The sequence below is a fragment of the Microcaecilia unicolor genome, chromosome 3 (assembly GCF_901765095.1).
Source record: "Microcaecilia unicolor chromosome 3, aMicUni1.1, whole genome shotgun sequence".
Taxonomy (NCBI): domain Eukaryota; kingdom Metazoa; phylum Chordata; class Amphibia; order Gymnophiona; family Siphonopidae; genus Microcaecilia; species Microcaecilia unicolor.
In genome coordinates this window covers 345,173,350-345,192,622 of record NC_044033.1, presented here as the reverse complement: position 1 = coordinate 345,192,622, position 19,273 = coordinate 345,173,350, and the positions used below count along the sequence as shown (strand labels likewise).

The 19,273-nt window shown below is 40.8% G+C and overlaps 1 protein-coding gene across 1 annotated transcript in view; it reads right to left on the bottom strand.

Moving 5' to 3' along the window:
• The window catches only part of SYNE1 (spectrin repeat containing nuclear envelope protein 1), a 982,166-nt gene that overhangs the window by 661,796 nt on the left and 301,097 nt on the right, over positions 1-19,273 (bottom strand). Inside the window, 2 exon segments of the mRNA XM_030198470.1 lie at positions 1,444-1,594; positions 13,344-13,504. Coding sequence (XP_030054330.1) covers positions 1,444-1,594; positions 13,344-13,504 — 312 coding nt within the window.

Genomic DNA, 19,273 nt, shown 5'->3' with positions numbered 1-19,273 from the left:
CTAAATGTAGCCATGTTTGAAATCCAGAACTTTGAGTTTTCTGTGCCTGTGCTCCTCTTTAGATCTTATATCAAACCATATTGTGTGATGATCACTATTGCAGATGTGGACAAATATTGAGTGTAATCATGCCTTTAGACAGTTTAGTGTTTCAGAAATTAAGGAGAAAGATGTTAAGAAACCAGTATATTGATATTTTATGTTGTTAGAAGGAGATCAGGACTTGGGTGGGAAGAAGAAAGGGGACAATGCAAAGGGGTGGGGGGAGTAAGAAGAAAAGCCTAGGGTAGCAAAATTAACTCACAATTGGATTTTGGCATTTCATGCATTTTGAGTACCCTTGGGGGAGTAAAGCCACAATTACATCCAGATTTATTGAGATACTCAGATATGATCCTGAGAGCTTACTGAACATATAGCAGTTGGGATTGGTTCAACTATGATGAACAGTTCCCTAAGGGGGCCTTTTACAAAGCCGCACAAGTATTTTTAGCTCGCAGCAAAAATCAGCTGGTGGTAAACGCTGAGACGCACATAGGAATATAGTGGGCATCTCAGAATTTACCGCCAGCTAATTTTTACTGTGAGTTAAAAACGCTAGCGCTAAAAACCTACAATGCTTTGTAAAAGACCGTCTAGGAGCTTGGCCAATAATAAATTGGATACATGAAGATTTAGGGATGTTGACATTTGGCTGGCAGAAATTACATTAATGTGGTTGGGTGCCTTTCAGACAGCATCTTCAATGCAGGGAACCTGTGTTGGAGAGTACTAGTTTCCTGCCTCACTGGGCAGGCTACATTGTAGGAAAAAGATGTAGAGGTCAGACAACGTACTTTGGTTCTATGGATAGGCCAGCTCTACCTCCAAATGCGCAGTGGGGCATTCTGATCAGGCAGCGTGCTGATTTCAACATACGTAGATGCAGTTGGTGTGGGATGTACTACCCAGCCTTTCAGTGTTCAGTGGGAGGAGGATTATAGAAACATAGAAACATGATGGCCGATAAGAGCCAAATGGCCCATCCAGTCTGCCTATCCACAACAATCACTATCTCCTCCTTTGGCGGCTTTCACTGGACAAAGCTTCTTCTCCAATTAACCTGGGCACTGAACTCTCACTAGTCAATATTCAGTCCGCAATGGTCAGCGTTTTTTTTTTTTTTTAAACTGATCACCACAGACAGAATTAGCCCTGGATAGTCAATGCTGGGCCATATCTGGCTATTGGAACTAAATATCCAGCATTAATTCAAAATGTGCTGACTGCGAGAGCTTATGCAGGTCCTGGCTGACATTCAGCTTTCTTTGCATCAGTATCCTGAGAAACAACTTACAATTTACTTTGACTCATACTCACAGTTAAATTTACCTCTCCATTGCTATTCTTAGTATACACAGCTTAGATTTCATCAACGCAAAGAAAATACAGAAAGCTAGTCACCTTAATCTGATTGATTTGAATGTCCAGGGGAGATGAGGAGGACTCCATGGTAATCAGTTCCTTTTCCTTTTCAGTTATCCAGATGGAGAAGGCCTCAAAATTATTGCCAAATTGTTCCCATCTGTGTTTCACCATTTCCATAGTTTTAATACTGAAATTAATAAAATTAACCAAACAAAAGATATAATTTAACAGAGTGAAAAATCACTTTCTATGTTCTAGAACTCCCAGAAGAAACATTTTTGTAAACACAGTTAAGCAATAAGTAACTTATGTAAGAAGAAATCACTGTTATTGCTTTGTGATGAGACATGTCCAAGAGCTGCAAGTCATGTAGAAGTTGTCTTACCACTGCTCTGATTTACCTACAACTCCACCCACCACTGGTACTAGTACTGCCAGAGGTGTTCTGCTTCAGTCTACAGTGGTGAATGCAAGAGTGTTATGAAACTGGACGCCTGCTGGTCACACACAGTAGTTAGATTAGATTATCTGTGTGATGCACTATCTAGGATTTGGTAGCTCAATGGCGATGCTGCGGACTACCATGCAATTCCAGGCCCAGATCTTTTACTCTCCAGGATGATCAGGGCTGGAGATGCCAGAAAGGCAATGTTCAAAGCCTCTAGAGAGAGGGAGTCATGGCAACACTTGGTGGTGGGGGGGAGAGAAGAGTTATCTGCATGGGCTACCGTTAAAACGTTATTTTACTATGAACCCCAGTTATTAGTAACTAGGTCTTATTGTATAAAACGGGACATGTGCTAAAATAGCACAAGTTAGTAGTAAACAACATGTCTAAATGGTAGCCTTTATTGATAACTACGCCCCTTAGTGGCTGGGTTTTAAGTCCATGATTGCAGGGCTCCAGAAGAAGCTCTTGAGCTAGGTCCTTGGCTCTTGCTACCACAACTGGACAGACTGAGTGTGCACAATTTAAGAAAAGTGGATAGTATAGGTTTGTGTCTCTGTTTTATGAGGTTGGGTGTCAGAAAAAGGGCATTGGTTATGCACTGAGCACTCATGCATTGGCTTAGAAATCCAAACCTTTTGTATCGAACAGTTAGTGCAGATTCTCTCTACTTTGTATCTTGTTTCGATGTCAGAAATCCCCAGGTGGTACAGACAATATACTGTACGTGGCAAAAACCAGAAGTAGTTAAAAAAATTACATTCTGAGTAACATTACTTTTCAGGATTACCTCCATTAGTTTTTATTATCCACCAAATTTCCCAGGAATTTATGACATTTACTTAACTTTAAAAGTGAAAGCTAGAAAGAAGTCATCTTCAGAGAGGTCAAAGAACCAGGAAAAAGTGTTTACATGACAGCTTTTACTGACAGCTGTAACCTTTGGGTTTTATACTGTGCTGCCTAGTAAAAATCCACCATTTCATCCTTCTAATCTGCGGGTTAGCTACAGCTAGCTCTGATCAATCTGTAGCTGCTCCACACTTTCCTCCTGGCTGCCAGAAAAAACAAGTGCTTTTTGGAATTCCTTTCATCGTTTCTATATGATAAATTTTGACTGCCTTGAGTAAACCTCTTCATAAAGGTGGTTAATACCAATAAATACGTAAATAAGCAATGCAGAGTAATTTCCTATTCTTGTCTATCCAACTGAAGCCTTGCAAATAGGTGAGACTATGCTGATCGCATTCCTGGAACCCAATTTCCCTAAACAGAAAAGGCAAAGAAAATGTCAGAGTGTCCAGAAAGGCCAGTTTTTAAAAAGAAAGAGGTTAGGGTTTGTTTTGTTTGGTGGGTGGGGTGGGAGGACCAAATGACATTTTTGGTCAGATAACCCAGGAACCAAAATCCTCTACAAATCCACCAAGAAGGCAGAGTATGAGCAATAGCAAAGCCTCCCCACATTTCCTTTCCAATGTGCCTCAACCCTGTTCTGGAAAATCCATGTCTGAGAGGGTAAATTAACTAATGATTGTTTAATCTATGTTGCCTTGGCCAAGAATGCAAATAGTTGTGATAGTGAATTTTTTCTGGCACCCTTTAGTGGCTGGGTTTTAATCCCAGTAGCTCCCTTAACATGCCCTGTGGTAGTGGATTTTAAACCTGTGGAAAGCACATAAGAACATATGAATATAAGAACATAAGAGTATCCATACTGGGTCAGACCAATGATCCATCTAGCCCAGTATCCTGTTTCCAACAGTGGCCAATCCAGGCCACAAGTACTTGGCAGAAACCCAAATCGTGGCAACATTCCATGCTACCAATCCCAGGACAAGCAGTGGCTTCTCCATGTCTATCTCAATAGCAGACTATGGACTTTCATCCACAAACTTGTTCTAACCTTTTTTAAACCCAGATATGCTAACTGCTGTTAACACATCCTCCGGCAACGAGTTCCAGAACTTATTCATTGAATGAAAAAATATTTCCTCCTATTTGTTTTTAAAGTATAACTTCATTGAGTGTCCCCTAGCCTTTGTACTTTTTGAAAGAGTAAAAAATTGATTCACTTCTACTCGTTCTACACCACTCAGGATTTTGTAGACCTCAATCATATCTCATCTCAGCCATCTCTTTTCCAAGCTGAACAGCCCTAACCTATTTAGCCTTTCCTCATATGAGAGGAGTTCCATCCCCTTTATCATTTTGGTTGCTTTTCTTTAAACCTTTTCTAATTCTGCTTTTATCTTTTTTGAGATGCAGTGACCAGAATTGAATGTAATACTCAAGGTGTGGTCATACTATGGAGCGATACAGAGGCATTATAGTATTCTTGGTCTTATTTACCACCCCTTTTCTAATAATTTCTAGCATCCTGTTAGTTTTTTTTGGCCACTGCCGCACACTGGGTAGAAGATTTCAGTATATTGTCTACAATGACACCAAGTTGGACCCTAGCATCAGGTAACGATGATTCAGATTATTCCTCCCAATATGATTTACTTTGCATTTGTCCACATTAAATTTTATCTGCCATTTGGATGCAATCTGAATCTGGCAGGTTAAAATCTTGCAGCAACAGCACTTCACCTTTCATTCCTAGTTTTTGGATATCTATAACTAGATCTTTGTCCAGATTTTCTGTTGGTGTTGGAGGTCTGTAGACAACATCTGTGTGAACAGAGGTTCCATCTTCTCCAGAGGCAGCCCAAGGCAATCTGCCGCCTGAGTCAGGGATGAGATGTAGCCCTGCCCCTGCCCGGTCTGGCATATCCCCCTTTCCCTCCTCAACCCTCTTCCCAACATTTACCTTATTTTTTTATTTTCCAAAAGGCGGCAGTGGCAGCGATTCCCATAGACTGTCCTACTGTGGTGCCGCTGGCACCAGCTTCTTCACTCTACTGCATCCCACCTCTGAGGAAACAAGAAGCTACGTCAAGAGGCAGGCCACAGTAGAGAGAAGAGGCTGGTGCCGGCAGCATGGAAGGCTATGGTAATCACTGCTGCAGCCACTGCTGCCTTTTGTAAATGAAAGAAATAAGGTAAATTTGGGGAAGAGGGTTGAGGAGGGAAGGGAATAGTGTCACTCCTGGAAAGTGCCACTGAAGCCCCCGCCTTTGTTGGCCTAATGATAGGGCCACCACTGATCTTCTCTGTCCAAGATGATCCATATCGCTTCCTCTCTTCCCCAGTTGCCATAAATTTCAGCTGCTTTTATGTTATTGTCTACTTTTTTGGTCAACTCTGTCCTACCCATATAGTCTGGTATGTTTGCATCTCATTCATGGCAGTCATTAAATCATGTTTCTGTGACAGCAACAAGATCTATGTCCGCCTCTACCATCAAGGCTTTCAGATCCTGAACTTCATTGCTCAGACTGTGAGCGTTTGTTCTCATTGCTTTCCAGCTATATTTGATTGACACTCTCACCTTTTACATAGTTTTTTTTGCCTGTCTCCCCTTCCGCTTGATTCATTTACAGTCTTTGTATCCATCATCTCTGTCAGGCTCTAATACAAATTCACCAAGTATTTCCTCAGGTTATTCCTATCCCCCTTCACACTTAATCTATACCCCCTCATTACAGAGTCTCCTTTCCAAGGAAGACTTGACACCTATGTATTTATGCCATGGCCATATATGAATATCTTTACATATCTCCTCTCTCCTGCCCTTCTTCCATAGTGTGCATCACAGGGAAGCAGGACCTGCCGAGTTATGCAGAGCACTTGTGCTGCTGACTCAATTACCGTTTTCTTCTGTTTGGACAACATAGAATACGGAGGGGATCCAGACACAGACAGGTACTGCCATGGTTTGTTAGTTCAAATCTGGGATGGGGGGGGGGGCATGCGGGCCCAATGACCTTTACTGCCCTGGAGCGCAGATCACTGTCAGTGCGCCTCTGGCTCCTACCCAAACATTTGAGACTATTTCTCTTTGTAAATAACAGATCCTTTATTGCCCAACTCCATCAAATTTTCTGAGCAGAGTCCCTAAAAAAGCTTCCACAATCATCTCTCTACTTCTCACTGACTCTGAAAGTGGGATGCTCCACTCCATATACAATGGGTTACTCTCCACCAAACAATGCTTCTTCCTCTGTTCTAAACTTTTAAATGTCAAATCTCTGTCCAGTTTCCTTGCCTGAGTCCTCTGATTGTAATGATTAAGGGTTTGATATTTTAAGACAGAAAGTGGAAAACTTAGAGAATGCTATGAGGCATTCTAATCTTAAAATATTTAATTTTCCAAAATCAGCTGTTACTACCCTGAAAGATATATTTTGCAAGCCCTGAGTTCCTTCTGAATCAATACCCCCCAATTATAAGATATACTACCTGCCAAGTGTTAAGAAACTTCCTCAAACTTTTCTTAAGATGAACACATTACTATGGACATATTCTAGATGTTTCTATGATGTTAAATGGTCAGATTTGGATAATATTGTTCCAGCTACAATGATTGTAACTCTGGCTTTGTCTGCAGATAGAGACTGGCTGCTTCAAATGTTCCGGTTATGAATTGCTCTCTTAGAATATTTCCAGACATAACCAGGGATACACATATGAGGCACCTGCAATTTCTTATTCTTAGACCTGGAGTGATTCAACCGAGAGCTCTGTTTTGCTCAAAATTTCCATGTAAATGTGTTGTTAAATGACATTCAGTCAAACGTGTTTTTTTTCAGTCTGCCCAACTCATCTCTTCTACTATGGTAAAAGATTAATGGTCACCTCTCCAGAAACCTCTTGTACATAACAGCTGTGATGCACATACTAACATTGTTTGGAAGCAAGGGTATAGCATTTTCTTATTTGTTTATATGATTTTCCTAGTAATTTTCCTCATTTTGACTCCTAAGTATTATGGACATAATGAATCATGCCGCCAGATATTCAAATGAAAATGGCCGCTACAGCGGCACTTAAGTGGCTATCCAGCGATATTCAGTGCCAGATAGCCGGCTATCCAGCACGGAATATCGCCGCTTAGTGGCTTAAAGATAGCCGGTTATATTGGACGATATAACCAACTATCCGCCGATTTTTAAAGTGAGAGCGGCCAAGTTTGGTCACCACACTAGGTGGAATAACTTTGGCTGGTCTCACTTGAAGTGGCCAGCGCTGAATATCAGTGTGGTCGGTTAAAATCAGACTGGTCGAAGTCTGATTTGAACCAGATATTCAATGCCGATCACTGGAAATGGATCAGCATTGAATATCTGGGTTTAGTGCCAACCGAGGGAGATAGCCCCGTCTATCTCCTACGATCTGAATATCAGGGCCATGGGGTTTATTATTTTTCCTTATTTGTAGTACAGTGATACCTGGGTTTTCGTCAATAATCTGTCTGAAAACAATCAGCAAAATCCGAAACCGAAGAAACCCGAGGCAATTATTTCCATTTGAATAAAAAAAGCACAAAAACACTGGAAAGCAATGGAATTGTTTGGCTAGACATGAGAAACAACGCCACACTGAGCAGGAGAACGCGTTTTCACAAAATTAGCAGCAAGGTCACGTGGGCACGCCAACGAAATCCGAGACAAATTTTTTGCGGGAAAAAATCAACGAAAACCGAAACCGCCGATAACTGAAGTCAATGAAAACCGAGGTATTACTGTATCTACTTTTTGGTGATGAGATACTGTATCAGACAACATATATATATATATATATATATATATATATATATATACCAACAATGTTGTCTAAGGTATCATTCAATAAATAGTTGTACTAAATTCATACAATATACTCAACAACTATTGCACTTGTATTTATCTTTATTACATCAATTGATCTCATAAACTTAACAATTATTGTCTAAAATCCCCATACATTTATCATTCATTCATCCATTCACTCTAATTCAAATCTAATATCAAAAAACTATTATCAAACTCTATAACATTAGAATTCCCGGAATCATGGTGTCACATATAATTTTTTAACAAAATATACCATTTTCAATAGCAACACTGGTGTTAATTATAATGTCAGTCAAAGCACTTTTTCTTCATTACGATCTTGTCTTAATCTGTTCATAACCTGATGTAAACTCTCTGTAGCCGTGTGAAGATCAGTCCATTGATTAAGTCAATTACCCACCACAGCAGGTTAAAGTGAAGATATATATCGTAAACCACAATTGATTTACTATGTGCTGTAATCCTGAATGACAATAGTTCCATTCACCGTGACTCCACTCTTCACGGGACTAATGTTGAATCTTTTCCTTAAATATCAAACTGCTTCACTGAAGCTGTCAGTGAAGCAGTTTGATATTTAAGGAAAAGATTCAACATTAGTCCCGTGAAGAGTGGAGTCACGGTGAATGGAACTATTGTCATTCAGGATTACAGCACATAGTAAATCAATTGTGGTTTACGATATATATCTTCACTTTAACCTGCTGTGGTGGGTAATTGACTTAATCAATGGACTGATCTTCACACGGCTACAGAGAGTTTACATCAGGTTATGAACAGATTAAGACAAGATCGTAATGAAGAAAAAGTGCTTTGACTGACATTATAATTAACACCAGTGTTGCTATTGAAAATGGTATATTTTGTTAAAAAATTATATGTGACACCATGATTCCGGGAATTCTAATGTTATAGAGTTTGATAATAGTTTTTTGATATTAGATTTGAATTAGAGTGAATGGATGAATGAATGATAAATGTATGGGGATTTTAGACAATAATTGTTAAGTTTATGAGATCAATTGATGTAATAAAGATAAATACAAGTGCAATAGTTGTTGAGTATATTGTATATATATATATATATATATACAGTATATATATATATATATAAACTGAGGGCCCGATATTCAGCTCATGGTGATAAGTGCTGACAAGTCGCTTCCAACTGTGGATCGAACTAACCCCAGTTATTCAATGGCAGAGCATACGTGGCACTCAATGGGTGGCAGTAAGTGCTCCCCCCGGATGACCATGCATGCGATAAGAGTACTCTTACTGCATGGTCGTTTATTTTAAGGGCTTTTAACCCACTGTGTTAAAAAGCGCCCTGGCGTGTGGGAAAAATGGCCCCCCACTGCTACTGCAGGGCCCTCTTTCCTGCAGCTTAGTAAAAGGACGTCTAAGTGACTTACACTTCCCAGTTTACAGAACTGGGCTTAGCACTTATGTGCTTAACTTTCAACTACTGGCATCGATCACCTACATAAGTGCTACTATTATTATTCTTGTTGTACAGTGCCTTGGGTGAATTTTTCTAAAACACGCTATATAAATGCTACTAAACAAAGAGTAATAATAATACTATTCTTTAACATATGTACACTATTACCCCCAAATTCTATATATGGTGACATGAAAACACGGCCAATTTGCACACACAACTTAATTTTTAACAAGTCAAACAGAGCTAATAATTGTCCACTAATAAGTAATTATCAGCACTAATTAGAATTTACATGCCCAATTTTCTAAGTGTATTATCTAAAGTAGTTCTTTTTCAGCAATGATTTTTTTAGGTGCTATGTATCGAATCTGGTCCTCAGTGCCTAAATCTAGGCACCACTTTATAGAATTACCTTTCACCTGAGTTTAATGACTCTTTAGTTTAAATAAGAGGGAATGACTGTAGTGTACTAGATCAGCAGCTCCCAAACTGTGTGCTGCGACACCCTGATGCGATGCAGCGAACTTTTAGGGGTAGTGCGGCAAATCCTGACCGAACTCCCGCCACCCACAATCCAGCATTGCTCCCTACTCTCCCCTCCCGCAGGTCTGGAATCTTCTGCTTCCTCCTTCTTCCCCCAAGGAAGTTGCATCAGAGAGGGCTGGACGCGGCAGAGAGAAGTCCACGCAGTGCCTGTGTGAATCACAGACAGCCCAAAAATGTATGTAAGCTGTAAGCACTGCAGCAGCGGCGGGCGGGGAGGGGGGGGGGGAGAAATAGGAAGCGGCAGCGATCCTGGACCTGCAGGAAGTAAGGTAGCAAGCGATGCTGGATTTGGGGAAGTGAGATGTGTGCTGGACTTATAGGAGGAGGGAGCTGCAGAGAAGGGAGATGGGTGCTAGACTTATGGGAGGAGGGGGTCTGCAGTGAATGGTGTGCTGGACTTTCTGGGAGGAGGGGTCTGCAGGGAAGGGAGAGGTGTGCTGGACTTTCTGGGAGGAGGGGTTCTGCAGAGAATGGAGAGGTGTGCTGAACTTTCAGGGAGGAGAGGTGTGCTGGAGCAACAGGAGGGGGAAAAGGAGACCTATGTAGCCGGAGTGTGTGTGTGTGTGTGGAGACCTATGTGACCGGGGGGAGGAGGGTGCTGCAAACAATTGCTTGGACACTAAGGATGCCGTAAACCGAAAAACTTTGGGAATCACTGTACTAGATCATAACATTGTCATGTCTTCCAGAGGTGTAAAGAACTCCTATAATGTTATAAACTACAGCTGAGGAAAGGATCATTTTTACACTGCTTGGCTAGAAGGAAGTCCTGGTTGATCAGTTGACCAGAAGGTAGATGGTTTTAGTGCTGGCAAAATTGCACTCCCTCACAATATGCTGAAATCTTTTGAGATCTGCCAAACTCCTCCCATATGTCAGTAACAAGAAGAGCTATTTCTTGTATGAAGTAAAGTGAGGTTGAAAAGGGCATTGAGTAATAATTATCCAAATCAATACTGATCAGTCCATCAAAATCAAAATCTATTATATAGAGAGAGAAAACATTTTTGATGCATTACAATAATGTAGTGCTGAGTTAAACACACTTAGGGGAATGTTATCAAAATGGGCTACCATTAAGATGGGTTATTTTACTATAATTCATGCCATTTTAGCACAGGTCCCATTTTAAGCAATCAGACCTAGTTACTAATAACCCAGGATAATGGTAAAATAACCCTTCTTAACGGTAGCCCATTTTGATAACTTCCCCTCTTCATAACACTGTATAATCACCTTGCTCATATAATCACCTTGTTAAAATTTGTTCAGAAACCCTCATGCATTCATCAAAAGTGCCATAGTGATTAGCATCACAAGTCTCAGCATTCAAACCTACGTCTTCCTGGTTTAAGCATCGATGGTACACTGTAATGCCAAACACTGGCATTACTCTTATAGCCTACTGCTTTAAGTTACACATCGAATGTTTGAAAAGCATATTGTTACAGGTCAAAATGTTGATGTCATCTTGATATCATCCATAAAAGCACCTGGTTGAGTTACACAGAACATTTGAGACCTAACAACATACTTGTATGGATTGCAACATTTTAAGCCAAAATAAGAAAAAAAAAGGTGTTTAATTTCACTGCTGATAAATCACTTTAAAAACAAACTGAGGATGAGCATCAATTATTTAAGACACGGAGAGAGGCGAACAACTGGCCGGTAGGTGGAATCGTAGCCTGGAGTCAATGCAGGGCTCTTAAAGATCAGATTAATGGCAAGAAGGTGTCTCCACTGCTCATAATGTGGAATACAATTACAGCTATTACTGCATAAATAAGTTGCTACTTCATAAATTATTGCACAATAGATTAGAGAAATCTTCAATCTGGCTAAACTAAAATATGTGTCCCCTCCTACATGAGGCAGTAGAAGAGGTCTGCTGCTAGCACCCTTTTGAAAACATAGCTGTGACATTACTATCCAATTCCTCAGAGCCCTTACATGCTGGATACATTGTAAAAGCTCATTAAAGGTCCCCATGTGTAATCCTTGCAGCACCCTCACTAGTCCTGTATATCCTGCCCTCAAGACCATACTAAGTTAGAGCAGAGAGAAGGTGCATACTATCTGGTCATAAGATTCTCTGTCGGGGATGGTTGCAATGATTCTGCCCGTCCTTGTGTGGGATTACTGTAGATGATGGCTTATGGTTTAATATACTTTATATATCGCCTCTCATAGAAGATATGAACTGTGAGGAATCAGACTTATCATCGAAGTTTGTTAGGACTCAGTACTTGGGTGATAGTTTTGTTGGGACAATTTCTCCAACTGGTTTAGTTTTGCTCATACCATGACAGGAAGGAACCTCACTCCTAAGCCAGGGTATGTGATCTCAGTCTCTCAATTTTGTCTTCTGTGAAGCCTCCCTTGACTTTCTAGTTATTTTCTAGTGTGAAGTGAATGACAGGTAGGAGGATTTTACCCACCCCTCTGCCTGCCATTTTATTGAGAAGTGGATAGTATAGTGGCCCTAAATTTGATGGGGCCAGAACTGAGAGGACCCTCTTTGGAACTGGATTACAAAGGAGGTACAGTGTATATGATTGTTCTTAATTGGAAGCATCTGTGGTCTACTCTAAAAAAGTATATAGACTAAGGGACATTCAATGAAGTTACAAGGTAATACTTTTAAAATTAATAGGAAGAAATATTTTTTTCATTCAATGAATAGTTAAGCTCTGGAACTCATTGCCGAAGGATGTGGTTACAGCGGTTAGCATATCTGGGTTTAAAAAAGGTTTGGACAAGTTCCTGTAGGAAAAGTCCATAGTCTGCTTTTGAGATAGACATGGGAAGACACTGCTTGCCCTGGGATAAGTAGCATGAAATCCTGCTACTATTTCAGATTCTGTCAAGTACTTGTGACCTGGATTGGCCACTGTTGGAATCAGGATACTGGACTAGATGGACCATTGGTCTGACCCAGTATAGCTATTCTTATGTTCTTATGAAGTGGATCCCAGAAAGGAAAGATCCCATGTGAAACCAGACAGGACAGGTTAATCTCAGACCCAGGGAGACCTCTTACCTTGAAAGACTATATTCCAGATTAAGTAGTGTAACTCAGCACTTGCAAAGCCAGTGCTGAATTACACTACTCATCTTGCAAACTGATTATATTAAAGGGATCACAGACAGAGATATAGAGGAAGTGAGAGTATACAGTGTTACCCAATGCCATATAGCCTAAGGATTAAATGACTACCTCAGAACTGTAACTGATTTGCACTTGCTTAAATGGAGTTTGAGAACCCCACTTAAGTCTCTGAGCTATCTGTTAAAAGGACTTCTGTGCATGAGCATTGAAAGGAAATCCCTTCCCTCCATGGATAGCCTGTTCCCTTGGAGAAAAGTGTGCATGCTGAGAGCAATTAAGGGAGATGGCCAGGAAGAAATAAATAGTTCTTGGAAGCCCTGGAGGGCAAATCCAGTGATGGACCACCTCAAGACTGGGACACCTTCCTTATATATGCATAGCAGATCTCATGCACCATTGGTAAACCTTAAAGGGCTGTCACAGACTGACCATGGAATCTGCAGCTTTCCAGTGATTTACAGCATCCTTAGAACATTATTCAATATGAATACAAATCAGTATTAGTTGTTTCCACAAAGCCTATAACTCTGACTCCCTTCAACTCAACCTCACATCACAACAACAAAAAAAAGCAAACGCCATGCCTAAACTTTAGAGTAACAACTCAGGGACAGCAACACAAGAGGAAATAACACCAGCAAATACTAGGATGTGTCAGGCACATACTCTTCTACAAGTGTTCCTTCTACTTTTTTGACATGTTCCTGGATCTCCTTAGCCTGCTGTTGGAGAGACTCCCTGTTCTTTGGTCCCAGTTGTATTTCTGAGGATTTCTTCATGAGCTTCTCCGCCTGCAATGCAGTGGTTATGTTTTGCTTTGAAAGTTCCTGTAAAAGAGTATTAGAGGTTTTAAAAGATATCATGATCAAAGATTTTGTTTGTAGAGTTTGTGGCACCTTCTAGACCAGACTTGTCCAACCTATGGCCCATGGCCCAGAACTCAGCCTATCAAGTGCCTTCTGTTGGTCTGGAGAAAATCGTAATTTTTTTTTTTTTTTTTGGGGGGGGGGGGGGGAGGACACAGATTCTTGCCATGGAATTCCTGCTTCCCCACCATGACTTGTCCATCTGTGAGCTTGAGCCACATAGTGATGGAAGTTTGGGTTAGTCTTGAGATTTTTCAAAGCTTATGAGGCTTGAAACCGCAAAACCAACCAGAACTGGCACTGTGTGGTTCAAGCTCATAGATAGATGAGTCGGGGGGGGGGGGGGGGGGGGAAGCAGGGATCTACAAGAATCTGCAGCTGAACATAGGTGAGGGGATAGAGTCTGGGTGAATGCAGGGGAGGGGGTACATAAGACAGAGAGAGAGAGAGAGACTGGGTGAAGGCTGGGGGTACATGAGAAAAACACCGTTGAAGGCTGGGGGAATTCATGAGAGAGAGAGAGAGAGAGAGAGAGAGAGAGGGAGAGAGATTACCGAGGGGGTACAAGAAAGAGAGAGACTGGGTAAAGGCTGGGGGAGACTACATGAGGAGGCATGGAAATCCACCTGGGAGAGGGCATGAGAGAGACAGAGTGCATGTGTGTGTGTGTCTTGGCCCTCCAAATCTTATGAAATATTAAATTTGGCCCCAATTAAAAAAAGGTTGGACAAACCTGTTCTACACTAACCAATTTATTGAACATGAACTGGCAAGGACTAGAGCTCATTTTTTCAGATGAATGAAATGAAGGTCAGGAAATGGGTACATATATATGAAGATGCACAGGGGAAGGGGTACGATACAGCGTAAAGAGAAAGCATTGAAAATGACTGGTCATAGGTTGGGAAAAGAGTGTTAGTAGCAACATAGTTCAGTTACGTGACAACAGTGGTGAGTGAGACACAGAAAAGACCTCAGAATAGTTAAGTCCATTCACGCCTGTAGTGAGTCATGAATCCATTGTCCCTATTCAGGCCTAGGCTTTGATGAGTTCCAATTCAGCAATTTTATGCTGGAGAGTCCCTTTGAAGTTCTTGGTGATCTCACCATGGGTACTGTCAGGGCTTTTTTTGAGGGGGTACTTGGGGAGGCACTGAGCACCGACACCTTTCCCATTGTCTGCTAAAATTGACCCGTGGACCCCGTTTTAATGAAAGAGATCAGACTCTACACACCAATTCTGCCTTGTCATAGATTCTGTGACTGGTACAAGGGGAGCCTGGCTTTTGTGGGATGGGTCCCTCAGTGATCACCTCACACCTGAAGGGTGTCCTAGTATTTGAGTACCGGCACCTTTTTTGCTGGAAAAAACACACAGTATTGTGTTCAGTTCTGGTTGCTTAAAAGATATACCGGAATTAGAATTCCTCCCATATGGGTTATCAATAGAAATCAAACAAAATAAAACATGGAAAAGAAAATAAGATGATACCTTTTTTATTGGACATAACAATACATTTCTTGATTAGCTTTCGAAGGTTGCCCTTCTTCATCAGATCGGAAATAAGCAAATGTGCTAGCTGACAGTGTATATAAGTGAAAACATTCAAGCATTACTATGACAGTCTGACAGGGTGGGAGGGTGGGGGTGGGTAGGAGGTATGCATGGGGACATCAAAGCATATCATTGATATTCTAAGAGGATGGGTGTGGATAGGTGAGGGGAGGGGTGATCAACAGAGAATTACAGCTTTATGGTTTATAATGGGTTAGGAAATCCAGATCCTTGTTAAGTCCTTTCTATTGGGTGTTAAAATATTCAATCATTCTGACTTCAAAGGTCTTACATTCTTGTATGGTTTTAAAGTTACCTTTCAGGATTCTCACTGTGAAATCACCGGTACAGTGTCCTGGTCCTGTAAAATGTTGACCAACAGGGGTGGGAGCCCTACTGGCACCAGTATTATTCATGTGATGTCTATGTAAATTGAATCTTGTCTTAAGCATCTGACGGAGAAGGGCAACCTTCGAAAGCTAATCAAGAAATGTATTGTTATGTCCAATAAAAAAGGTATCATCTTATTTTCTTTTCCATGTTTTATTTTGTTTGATTTCTATTGATAACCTTAAGAGTGGACTAACACGGCTACCACACTCCTCCCATATGGGGAAAGGCTAAGAGGTTAGGGTGCTTGGAAAAGAGACGGCTGGGGGGGGGGGGGGGGGGGGGGTTATGATTGTGGTTTATAAAATCCCAAGTGCTGTAGAACGGATAAAAGTGAATTGATTTTTTCACTCTTTCAAAAAGTACAAATACTAGGGAGCACTCAATGAAATTACATGGAAATACTTTTAAAACATATAGGAGGAAATATCAAAGAACAGTTAAACTCTGGAACTCGCTGCCGGAGGATGTGATAACAGCGGTTAGCGGTTTAAAAAAGGTTTGGACAAGTGCCTGGAGGAAAAATCTATGAGTCTGCTATTGAGGCAGACATGGGGAAGCCACTGTTTGCCCCAGGGTTGGTAGCATAGAATGTTGCTACTAATTGAGTTTCTGCCAGGTACTTGTGACCTGAATTGGCCACTGTTGGAGACAGGATACTGGGCTAGATGTACTATTGGTCTGACCCAGTATGGCTATTCTTATGTTCTTATGTAGAAGTTTCAAGTGGGCATGGTTACAGTAGGCCAAAAATTCATGCATGCACTTCTAATTTCAGAATAGGAATAAATAAATGTTAGCACCGGGGCCTCCACTAGTGATATCTAGCACCATTTCAGGAACAAGGAATAAAGAGTTATTTTGCACCTCTCTTTAATTGGCTCCACTTGGACATGCAAGGGTCTAAAACCCACCTCTTAAGCATGTCAGCACTGGGAAGTGCACACATGTGTATTAAAATTGGCACATAAGCATGTACATGCCAGTGCCGTCATAACTCCACAGGGATGCTAATTCCTAAAGAGCTCATCATCCCACATCTACAGACTTAAATTCCTCCTAAAATTGTGCATTGAAAGCATTTATTTAGATCACTCTATTTACTATATAGACTATTGTGCAAGATCATAACTGCAGTACACACACACACACACACACACAAACACACAAAAGAGTACAAAGAGTAGCCCCTCTTCCCTGGACTACCTTACAACCCTGGTGGTCTAGTGGTGTATTTAGGGCCCTAGTCACAGCAGTCATTTTGAGACCAGGGCCAGAATGGGCAGGAGTAACTGTGGACCACTCCTGCCCCAAGTACACTCCTATACCAACAGGGATTATAAAATAGGTCCTGGAGGTCTATGGGTGGAAGGGGGAAGGCACTTGTGGGGGGAGGAGGGAGGGACACAAATGAGACAAAGCAAAAAATATTGGCTTCCACCGAAAACACGTGGTCATTTATGGCTGAGAGAGAAAAGGTTCAGCGACGAAATAACACAGCTTTAAGTTAAGTGCTGGTTCTGTATATGCCAAAGTATAGCATAACTAACGGAGGATTTTTGCCTATGATGACAGTGAGAACTCCAACTAATTTAAAGCCGTAGAGCTAGTTAAAGGAGTCTGTTGGGGCTTTTTCCTCCTAGAAAAAACAAAGAACTTTTGGATTTAAACACAAGTTGTCAAGCACATTAGGATTCATTATAGGTTGAAAATTAAAATAACCTTTAGGCCAAAGCTGAAATCAAAACTGGAGAGAAAAAGGATATGGGGCCAGATTTGGTGCCGTAACTGAAACCGAAATTCAATTGGCCTCTAATCCTGACCTGGATGTCTCAGTTCCAATCTCAACAACCTATCTAAAAAGGGCTTTAATAGAAAGAAGACATAACACCTATACACTGCAATGATTCAACACAGTCATGATGTTTGACTGGAACTTGTGAGAGCGCACAGGTTTTCAGAGGAAATATGATAGAGCTATTATTACTGCCAAAAGGGCATTTTCCTTCAACATAAATCTCAAGAGGCTATGAGTTCTTTAACATGACAATAGGAGCTAATGGAGAAGAACTCTGCAACTCTCTTCCACAAAAACGTAGACATCTCAAGAATACATGACTTTCCGAAGATCAGTAAAAACCTGGCTCTTCCAAAAATACTTCGGGGCCAAACTTTCCACCTTATAGTCTACCAACAGACATTACTCACAAAGTTTACCCTCAAACAGTACTACACCCTTCAGGCTACTCTCTTTCTCACCAGAACCCCTAAACCACCCTACCTCAGTCTAACTAGACCTCCTAAGGCCCTACAAAACTGTCATATGACTTTCAACACTTTAAAGCTTTTACTCCATTTTTTGTGCTTAATCGTGTCACTATCACCGCCTCTTACTGGACCTAATTGTAAGTGCCCAATCTTATATCCATTTATTATACATGACACCAATCATGCAACCAATCATGTTTTTTTATGCCTCTTAGTTCTCTGTAAAATAACTGTTTTAATGTCAGCTCTTGTTACTATGGTGGTTTTTAAGTTCTCTGTAAAATGACCATTTTATTGTGGATTTTCAGTTGATTGCACTCCTCCTAGAATTTAACAGTTAAGTGTACTATAAATGCCCAAATTAAAGTAAATTAAACGAAGCTTTTAAAATTAATTGCATTCAATAGCACAAATTAATCAGGTTGAAAAGGTTTCTGCATCTGTTCAAAAATAGGATTTATTTATAATTTAAAAGCCCCATTATTTAATTAGAGTAGTAGCAAGGTTGTATAGTCATTCCACAGAAATGAAATATATTGAATGTAACAAGGAGAGAAAGCAATAAAGTCAACAGAGGAAGAAGCAGAGTCCACAGTCTGCTACTGAGACAGACATGGGGAAGCAACTGCTTGCCCTTGGATTGGTAGCATGGAATGCTGCCACGATTTGGGTTTCTACCAGGTACTTGTGACCTGGCTTGGCCACTGTTGGAAACAGGATAATGGGCTAGATGGACCATTGGTCTGACCCAGTATGGCTCTTATTCATTGGTTGAGGTGTTCATTGCTCCCAATGGTATCCCAATATAAATTATTGTCAATATATACATACACAACAGGGATATCTAAATTCCAATATAGTTGTAACCAACTTACATATACAGTACTATCACAACTATATGTAATCTTCAAGCATTTATTCTGTAATACAAAATATATTTAAAATCTCATAACTACATCAAACAATGCACTACATTAGAAACCTATACACTTAACAGTACAGTGGCTCATCTGGCACAATATGAATCAACTGTATCTGTCAAATAAGCAGGTCAAGAAACTTTCCACACTTCCAAGATAGCAGGTGTGGTTCAAACAAACTGTAAATCCTGAAACTGCAGTGTGCATTCATAAAGTTATTAAAGCCCGTTGCTAACAAGCGCCAGACCCAACACGGTCCGTGTTTCGCTCCAAAATGCATCATCAGGGGTCAGGCATCTGAAACAAATTAACAATCACTACAACATACTCCCCATACTATGTATCTCACCCCAATAACATATTGTAAAATTGCAAATCAACCTTACGAATGTCATACTGGCTCACGGGCGGGGAACGAACTCACTACAAGCTCACACGCAGCGTGGCAGGCATACTACTAGGATGGTACTTGGCATCATTAAAAGGCATTGGCCCATTTTATCCATGAATACACAGTTTCAGGCTATGCCTATGTTTGCTTATACACATGGCAGAAATTTGGGTGAAATGTTGTTTAGTTATGACAACAATGATGGT